The following is a 9,762-nucleotide window of genomic DNA, read 5'->3' as shown; positions in this document are numbered from 1 at the left end:
TTTTCCCCCCTCATGTGTAAACTAGTGCACTTTATACATTTAGTTTATAAATATCCAGCTGGATTATTTTGTCTTTAATATTTCAAATGATTGGGCACAAAGTCACACAAAGCACAGGGAAAAGATCATTCTTTTAATATCATTTTTGGAAGAAAAAAAAAAAAAAAAAAAAAAATAAGGAACCAAAATAAAACATGTAATTCCGTTCATACAAAAACAAAACAAGATACGAAGTCTACCTCACAAAAACATCTGCAACTAGAATCTGAGAGGAAATTAAAAAGATGTACAAAGAAATAAAACAAAAGCAGAGGAAAGAAAAAAAAATAATAATAAACAAACATTTGACCACATGCCAATCAGCCCCAAAGTCCCTATACAGTAGCTCAACACATCCACCCCTCCTCGCTCACATGAGCAGTAATAGTTGGGATGCACCGGCTACAGAAAGGGTGCACAAATCAGTCTGATTGCCGGTCGTCCCCCCTCCCCCCCAGTTTTCCCCAAACAAAACCCTCCCTCAATGATGAACTTGGGGGCTGGGATGGTTTCCATCTGCTCAACATCTAGTATGGCCGTTCTCTTCTGTCGTCTCTACGGTCACCTCTGCAGGGAGAAGAGAAATATGTCAGTTACCAGCTGAATGTTTTTACAAGACCAACATCCACTTTTGTCATTGAATTAACTGTCATCATCTGAACAAAGATGAAGGTGAAGTCTTCATTCATCCACTTTGCCTTGTAAATGAATAACATGATTTGCAGTCACTATAAAAGCAGATCGTCCTTTCCTCCAACAAGCCTCGATTAACGCAGCACTTCACCTTCAGTTGGCAGCAATATATCAATTATGAAATACCCGAGACCCTCAAAGGACAAACACACCAAGTGAAGGGTGTGGCATGAATATTTAGAAACAAGACACGCGTTACAATTTGGCTTCCTAATAACCAGGGAGTTAAGACTGGCTCGTTGATTTAACAGCCTCGGTGCCAAGATTAATCTACCAAATTTGGAAGAGTAAAAAATGAATTATACCAATTTGGTCACGACGAACAATAGAAATAAAAATTAATCTGACTAGTGTGTGCCATTGATGAACAACATTCCTCTAACAGAACAAAATGTATACAGTTACAATACAAGGAAAATATTCCTGAGAGTCTACAGTTTGCTATGAAAATTGATATACACAATACATATAGTATGTAGAGTAAAACAGGGACAAAGCATGTCTGTAACCAAACTACAGATTCAGTATTTGTTTACCAATCTCTGGCCGAATGCGCCCCATTGTGGTCGTATAATCAAACTACATCAACAAAGACCGATCATACAGGTATCATCTTGCAGATTTACAGCTGACAAGTAAAATGTACACAAAACATGATTTAAAATAAATAAATAAAAGGATTTAACGAACCTTCCTCCCATTTTATAACCTCCTCCGAATCCTCCTCCACCTCCTCCGTAGCCGCCACGGTCTCCACGGTCACCCCCACGGAAACCTCCACGACCTCTGAAGCCACCACCACCTCTGTCACCGCCATAACTACCTCTTCCTCCACGATCTGCAAACACAGTAACAACAATTATGTCAATAAAACATGGGGAATATATTACAGTGTTAAACAAGAACTGGACAAGCGCGCCGTTTATATTTTGTACATTCAGTTTTCGAACAAGTAGCTTTTCTGGTATTAAACTTTTAATTATGAATAATTTAAGTTTTATTTTCAATAATATGAGCAGATAGTAGGGAAGCTCTGTATTGGATAAAAAGTGAGGAACACTCACCTCCACCTGCATCTCCTGGTTTGGGAGTTCCACACTTGTTACACTCTTGCCGCCGCGCAAAATTCATGTTGCCACAAGAGCTGAAGAAAGAAATCAGACACACATTTTATAAATAAAAATTCTACATCACAATAGGACCAATTGAGCCCCTCTAATGTACATTAATAACCCGAAAACTTTCATAAAAAGCATACAAACCTGTTGGGACAGGGCCAGTCTCCTCCCTTAATGTCAAAGCTTGGTCCTCCTCCGCCACCACGGCCTCTGAAACCTGACCACGACAAACAATTGGTCAAAACACCAACAGAAGAAATTCAGTCTTTAAACTAGATATTTGACTATTTGAGCCCTGAATCAGGTCGATCAACACCCACCTCCTCGTCCTCCTCCTCCTCCACCTCCTCCGCCGCCGCCGCCTCCACCACCACCTCCTCCTCCTCTTCCACCTCCTCTCTGTGTAAACTCAGCTCTGCGGGTGGCAAATGACACTTTGATGGGTTTGCCATTGAACTCCTTGCCTGATATGAGAAGGAAACATATCAGTTAGAGGGACACTGACTTGTAACGAGTGCATGATTAGAGAAATTCCGAAGATATGATCGTGGTCTTACCATCAAACCAGTCAATAGCAGCTTTGGCAGAGGGCGGGTCATCAAATGACACCGTACATTCTCCCTTTGGCCGACCGGTGGCCTTGTCAGTGTAGATGTTGATCATCAACAGGCCCGTTTTCTTGTTCAACTAAAAATCACAAAACAAACACAGGATTCTGTGACACCAGTTTAGGCTTGACGGCAGTTATTCACACAGGAAAACTGGAAGTAAATCTTAATGTGACTGGTAAAAAAGGATTAAGAGAAACAATCCAAGAAGAAATACCAAATGCCTCATTTTCATGAAAACATGACAACTTTTGTGTGGTTGATTTTTTATAAAATAAATACTAATCTTACATTATAGTTACCAACTCAAACATTTAAAAAGTAGTAGAAAAGACAGTTTAATCTTGCCTCCACAGTTCATTATGATGAATGTTTCTGTGAAATTAAGTGAGAAAAGATTGATTCAATACCTTGATGATACCAATTTGCTTAAAGTAGTCGCCGATTTCCTGAACTGTGGCCTCTTCTGAGAGTCCCTGAACAAAAATGGTGTTGTTGTCAGAGTTGTCCTGCTCACCACCAGCTGCGGAAAAGATCAATGAGAAAAGACGACAGCGATTAATATAGTGGATTAATTATACAAGACCGAAAAGGAACATTTCAAGAAATCGAATACTGTGTTGGATGTGAGAATTATCTGGCACTAAATTAATTGACAATCAATTCCTTATTGGAAACCACAGCAACTTTTTATTATTTATGTGGAGTTTTGGGAAAATCCATATACAGTTTATAACAAACCATATCTGATCAAAATGCATTTGCATTAGAGAAGGAGATAAGCTTTCTGATGTCTGACTACTGTGACAGGACATATTCTGAATTAAGAGCCCATTGAGGAGCACAAACCCTGGTTATTTTAAATCACATTTTGCTAAAGAGTCTTACATGGTTCATCCCTTGAGTCGAAGTCACGAGAGCCTGTAAAACAGAGGAGAGTGTGGAAGAGAACACTTGAGCAAGGAATCAAAACCCGTTTCACTGTTTCAAACAAATAACTAATAACTTCATCCCTACCAATGCATAATGATAAAGAAAATTTAACAATGTCCATGTTTACAGCTCTCTGATGGGTGTTTTCATACCGTTGCATCACATACCAACACCGTGCAACAAGAACAGAAGTGTTCTGGGTTTGTTTTTTGGGGGGGCTTACACCAGAAATGAAAACAACCAAAAAGTCTCCAGTATTAGAATGTTTTCCTTCTTCGTCCTGGGATCACCTCTGTCACTTTATAATCAGCCCTCGTCTTCATGCAACAATACCATTATTTTACAACTCAGGCTCCATGTTCTTTACCATATCTGAAGTCTTTAAGAGAAACCCTGCTAAGAATAGGTGGAGTCCCTTGGGATCTGGACATGAAAATGGTGGCATTCACAGAGTTTTTTTTAAATCCCCTTTTCTTTTTTGCTAACTCAAGTTCTTTCCTCCCCCACCGACACAGTTCTGATGCTCGTCACTTACCACCGTAATTTTTGTAGCCACCACGGTCACCACCTCTGCAGAGGAAAAATTGGAGATATGATGGATTTTTCCTTTGTCCCAACTGAGAACTCAAAGCTCCCCTACATCCCCATCAGTATGCACTCCCGCCAGGGTGTGCGACTATGGTGGAAATGTCTCACACGAGGAATGCGTTAGTCTTTGACAATTAGAGATCAATTAACAGACGACTAGGCAGCTCTGATTGAACAATCAGGTAGATGAGTGAAGACAATCACATCTGGATCACCATTTACAATAAATTTGGAACTTTTTTTTCTTTTTACATGACCAGATTGGATGCCAAGAGCCAGAAAACCAGCTTTTTTTTTAATACATGAGAAGCCAAATTTGTGTGGATGTGAATAGCAACTGATTAGCAATCTTCCACAGAGTGCTTTTATGAGATCCTTTAAATGAGGTCCAAGTTTTAGTTCAATCACTCTGAACACCTGTAGTATAAAATGTAGATCCATGTTAACACAACACACATGTTCTCCATCGTCATATATACAACACTTGAATGAAACCTGTTGAATGTGAAGTAGCTGAAGATGTGGCTCTAGGTCTAAGGGAATGGTTTCAGTAGAGTCGCCATTGTTCAAAAACTATCATGCGGTCCTCAGAGCACAAGAAACACCAAAATTAAGTTTCTGGCATTGAAAAAAGAAAAGTATGGCTGCTGGAGATTTAAATTTATAAAAAAATAGGAGGCAAAAAAAAATAAAAATAAATCCTCTCGCTGAATCAAGGTCGAATTTCAAGTTGACGGAAATGCTCTTGCCTAGATTAAAAGGGCTTTCACTGGTTTAAGTGAATATTTATATAAAGTGTTAAACTTCTATACATTTTGCCCTCCTCAGACACATGAGCAGGTGGGCACCTCGGCTTGAGTCTCTTTTCAAAACTGAGAAGTGCTACTTTTGCAGGTCCTAAAATGTGGAGAGCCATAGTATCTTGGTATGCATCTGAATGTGGAGAACACGTTTTTCCATGCGCAAGAGGGCACTTTTTCACATCTCAATGGATTATGTGCTCCATTTATGTTAGAGCTCTTAAGTTCTTTCCATAAGCAAATATTTCACTGATATTATACAACATCTTAAAAAAAACATGGTGGACAAAACCTGTCACAATGTCTGGGATATGATGTGGTTGCATATTCGGGTCTGTGGTGCCTAGGGTTGCAAAATTCTGGGAAACATTTAAGACGTAACCTTTACAAGGGAATTAACAGGATCAAAATGGAAATATGAGTTTTCAGCTCACTCTGTATTTAACATATCATAAGTACACATAATTCATTAATTTGCCAAATACATAAAATGTGAAAGCTAGTTAACTAATACAAGTACTCTGAACAGTCAAGCCAATAGATGGTTTGTGTGATAAGGGAAATAAGTGAACAACTAATTCATAAAATAAATGTTTTACAATAAAGAATGAAAGGAAAATTAATTAAAACTCCTCAATCTGCATGCTCAATCAAGCTACATCCCACATAGTGACAGCAAGCTTGCAAAGACTAGCAGGAGGTTGCATCAGGCTACCATCTGCTGGTTAACTGAAATGCAAAAATATATATTCACACCAGTGATGTAACAAAACTTGCATAAAAGCATGTGGTCCTTTGGCTCAGACAGTGCACTAGTGTGTCCTGCACATGTGATGGGAGCATGCACAGGTTTGTTCCCATTTATTGGGACACTTGCCTATCTGTACATGTGATGGAAGACTGCTGCTGAATTGTTAACCAGACACATGTTGCAGTGCATGGTTACAATTTGATTAATTGACTAAATATGGCATAAGACCAAGTGTTTCCTTTGTTTTGTACTTCCTCCTCAAATGAGTTCATAAAAAAAAAAAAATTGTGGTAAAATTCCAAAATGCTAATCTAAACTTCCCTTGAAAATGTACCTTTGCAACCCTATTCGGCAGACACTCTCCATTCATTTACTTAAGACCCCAATGATAATGAGTAGATTCTCATTGGGTTGAACAAATCATCCCTAATTAACCACTAATGTGTGATTACCCATCATAACACCAGCAAGTCTCTTACGTAAAACCTCCATGTGAATCCCTTTTGAAAAAAGAAATCTGAAGGTTCAGGCACAATGCGGTGGTGGTAAATATTATAGTAATGTTACCTGTGACTATTATGGATCAGGTTTTTTTTTATTTTATCAATTAACTTTGCCTAAAGTTTGGGAATCTTAATCTTAAAGCCAATGAGTGGTGAAAATAATCTATAGGGATGGTTTGTAGTTGATGAGTGATGATGTGCTGAGTGACAAAACGTCATGTCTCATATTTCACAGTGTATAGAGGTACCTTGGGGGCAGTGGCACTATGCAACTTACCCCATACCAGGAGGTCCTCCGCCACGGTCGTATCCACCACTGCGGTCGTATCCACCACTGCGGTCATAGCTCCCACGGTCGTAGCCACCACGTCCTCGGCCTCTGAAGCCCCCTCCTCCCTCGGAACGATCTCCCTGGTCACGTCCAAACCTCCCACCCTGCACAGCTCCCTCACCTGGTGAACAGAAATAATCATTGAGTGATAACCCAACCTGACTTATAAAGACAGCACATTAGTGTCTTACAGAAAGTGTAGTCTACATGTATTAAAATGTCAGTTATATGTACCTTCACTCCATCTTCCATAGCTGGCGCCCCCGCCGCCAACACCACCACCACCTCCTGCCGCTGCTGCTGCTGCTGCTGGTGGTGCCCCGGTCCACCATAGGAGGTTTGCTGTCCATAGCTGTCTCCTCCTGGACCCTGGCTACCATAGGAACCTTGCGGCCCTTGAGAAGACGACGACTTGTCTCCATACCTTGAGGTAGTTTAAGCAAAAAACATTACAGTTAATACAACAGAGATGCCAAATATCTGAATCCATCAATGAGATGTTTCATCTGTTATCATCAAGCAGCTATGACAAGCAGTTGCCAATTAAAAAATTGGAGCAGAAAATGAGTGCATGCCTCATTAATAAAATTAAACTTAACTGCAAAGTTGATATACTGGTTGGATAGGCTGGCATTTCAGCCTCTGGTTTTATCAGCCATGTAACAATATGCAGTAAAGTGTTGTATTAAATTGTTAAATGTTGCGCCAATTTTAGAAATTTATTATTTTTTGAATATTTTACATCTTACTGTAACCAAGTCATTAAGAGGCAACAAATGAGAATCATGCTTCACAGTCAAATCCCAGCACTTATACAAAAGTAACAGTGTGATATTATGGTCTTACCCAGATGATGCTTGTCCGTAATTATCATAGCTCGGTGGCTGAGACTGGCCATAACCCTCTGCTGAAAGAAAATTCACAAAATGGAGAATCATCAAATTTCTTTCAAAACATTGCATTGTTGAATTTGTCCATCAAAACATTTTCTGTTTTGGAGGCAATTATCTCACAGATAGGTTGGTCTAATGAAAATAGAGTTTGGAGTGTGAATTTAACCATTTCAAGGGTCAAAAATGCAATGTACCAATAATTTCTGTTCTGTAAATTGCTTTTAATTATGCATACTATTTATACCTTGTGTTGCTGCGCCTGGCTGTCCATAACCACTGTAACTCTGTCCCCCATAAGAGCCACTGCCGTTTCCTTGTCCATAACCCTGTACAACAGAAAGTCCAGTTAGACAGGTCATGATTAACAAGTCAAAACTGATTTGACTCTTGCTTCAAAACAGTCTTATAGTAACTTGGGGGGTGTTTTGTTTTTTTACCTGTCCACTCTGCTGGCCGGCATATGACCCATAGCTGCAAAACAGATGATAAAGAAGTTCTGGTTTTAGATGCATTCAAAAACTGTTTTTCTTACTCTTGCTTTCAATATGATTGTGTTCAACAGGTTACTCAACAATTTGTTTATTCATACATACAGTACCAGTCAAAAGTTTGGACACACCTTCTCATTCAATGGTTTTTCTTTATTTTTTCTACATTGTAGATTAATATTGAAGACATCCAAACTATGAAGGAACACATATGGAATTATGTGGTAAACAAACAAATGCTCAACAAACCAGAATATGTTTTATATTTTAGATTCTCATAGTAGTTGAATGAGAAGGTGTGTCCAAACTTTTGACTGGTACTGTAGGACATGATGCAATGCTTGTTTTACAAAAGTATAATGTACCTTTGTGAGCCACCATAGCCTGAATCTGAAAGGGAAAATGAAACAATGTTTAAACACTATACTCAACACTTAACCACGTTATTAAAGACATAGTTTGTTTTTAAAAAAAAATACAAAATAACAAAAGTGACTAACCCTATGCACATGACTCACTACTAACTTAAATTTAGGGCTGTAATGTTACACACAAACCGGCCTGTCACCACGCCGACCCACCACAAAAAAATAAAAAATGGCGGTCAATGTGGTCTAGGCTCGGGTTAAAGCTTGAAACGAGACAAACAACCATTTATGTATAAGTGTAGTTTATTGATTTATTCAAACCCAGCTGTTAGGTGTTAAACTGCTAACTTTATAACCTCCCACTGGCCTAAATGTGGCCTACACGTGTCCTTTCTCCGCAGAGAAACAACAGCCTCGGTATAAACAAAGACACATTCACGGTCGCGAGCAGACACACACACGGTCGCGCGCTAGCCCCAGCTAGCCTAGCCGCGAGACACAAGGCCGCGCTCAGGAAGTGGTGCTGCCTCGTAATGTTACCGCCTTTACGGCTCCATCGTGGGTTAATAAAACAAGCAAAGTTAAGTTAAATGACAAATAAAGAAGAACAGTGAAGTAAAATAAACGTTTTAAATTAGCAAACTTTGTTCTGCTAATAAAAGAGGAGCCATTTTCTCCATTACATAGACGGAGCCCATTTTCCGGCCTCGCGGCAGCCCGCTGGTTCAACTCCAACGCTGCTCGACTTGTGTTTTTATTATTCAGCTACACGCGTTATTTAAAAAAAAAAAAATTGTTTGTTGACTTACCAGTGGCCATTCTGTGACGTTGTTTATGCAGTTAAAAAATACAATGAAATCTGTTTTCTTCTGACTAGCTGCTAAAAACCCTGGTTGACATCTACGCAGCGCCACAGAATTGAGCCGTCCACTGCGTCACCTCCCCCTTATGCAGCTTCTTCTTCTTCCTGTTTGAGAGGCCTGCTGGCATTCAGAGCCAAATCATCAACACCACCACCTACTGTTGAAAGAATACAACACACCATGGCTTAGACAGACATTGTTGTTCATAGTTAATCCATTATGTCTGATCTCACTCCAAAAGTACATTTAGAATAAGGGATAAAAGAGCATATGTGTGTTTTTTGCAGGTTCAGCCCACATTTAACATTAACAAGGCAGAATGAAAGTTATTGTGCATGCTTAATTAAAAACTTAAGCAGTCATCATTATTGTTCATATTTAATCTATTATGTCTGATCTCACTCCAAAAGTACATTTAGAATAAGGGATAAAAGAGCATATGTGTGTTTTTTGCAGGTTCAGCCCACATTTAACATTAACAAGGCAGAATGAAAGTTATTGTGCATGCTTAATTAAAAACTTAAGCAGTCATCATTATTGTTCATATTTAATCCATTATGTCTGATCTCACTCCAAAAGTACATTTAGAATAAGGGATAAAAGAGCATATGTGTGTTTTCTGCAGGTTCAGCCCACATTTAACATTAACAAGGCAGAATGAAAGTTATTGTGCATGCTGAATTAAAAACTTAAGCAGTCATCATTATTGTTCATATTTAATCCATTATGTCTGATCTCACTCCAAAAGTACATTTAGAATAAGGGATAAAAGAGCATATGTGTGTT

At 39.1% G+C, this 9,762-nt stretch overlaps 1 protein-coding gene across 1 annotated transcript; it reads right to left on the bottom strand.

The window, feature by feature from the left end:
- Positions 1-152: 152 nt before the first annotated feature.
- taf15 (TAF15 RNA polymerase II, TATA box binding protein (TBP)-associated factor) lies at positions 153-9,053 on the bottom strand. Its single transcript, XM_054602268.1, has 17 exons — positions 8,923-9,053; positions 8,111-8,135; positions 7,695-7,728; positions 7,502-7,583; positions 7,211-7,268; positions 6,694-6,788; positions 6,599-6,649; positions 6,311-6,485; positions 3,927-3,961; positions 3,347-3,379; positions 2,869-2,981; positions 2,408-2,537; positions 2,171-2,314; positions 1,995-2,067; positions 1,797-1,876; positions 1,423-1,570; positions 153-606 (listed from the first exon to the last, which is right to left on the bottom strand). The coding sequence occupies exons 1-17, from the start codon at positions 8,930-8,932 to the stop codon at positions 567-569; spliced, it is 1,326 nt and encodes a 441-aa protein (XP_054458243.1). The 5' UTR covers positions 8,933-9,053; the 3' UTR covers positions 153-566.
- Positions 9,054-9,762: the final 709 nt, after the last annotated feature.

The sequence above is a fragment of the Anoplopoma fimbria genome, chromosome 1 (assembly GCF_027596085.1).
Source record: "Anoplopoma fimbria isolate UVic2021 breed Golden Eagle Sablefish chromosome 1, Afim_UVic_2022, whole genome shotgun sequence".
Taxonomy (NCBI): domain Eukaryota; kingdom Metazoa; phylum Chordata; class Actinopteri; order Perciformes; family Anoplopomatidae; genus Anoplopoma; species Anoplopoma fimbria.
This window is presented reverse-complemented; position numbering and strand designations above follow the sequence as displayed.

Coding starts and splice junctions, on each gene's coding strand:
- taf15 (XM_054602268.1), bottom strand. Junction 2,315..2,407: donor TGCTATTGACTGGTTTGATG/GTAAGACCACGA, acceptor TTCTCATATCAG/GCAAGGAGTTCAATGGCAAA. Junction 607..1,422: donor GGTTATAAAATGGGAGGAAG/GTTCGTTAAATC, acceptor TTCTCCCTGCAG/AGGTGACCGTAGAGACGACA.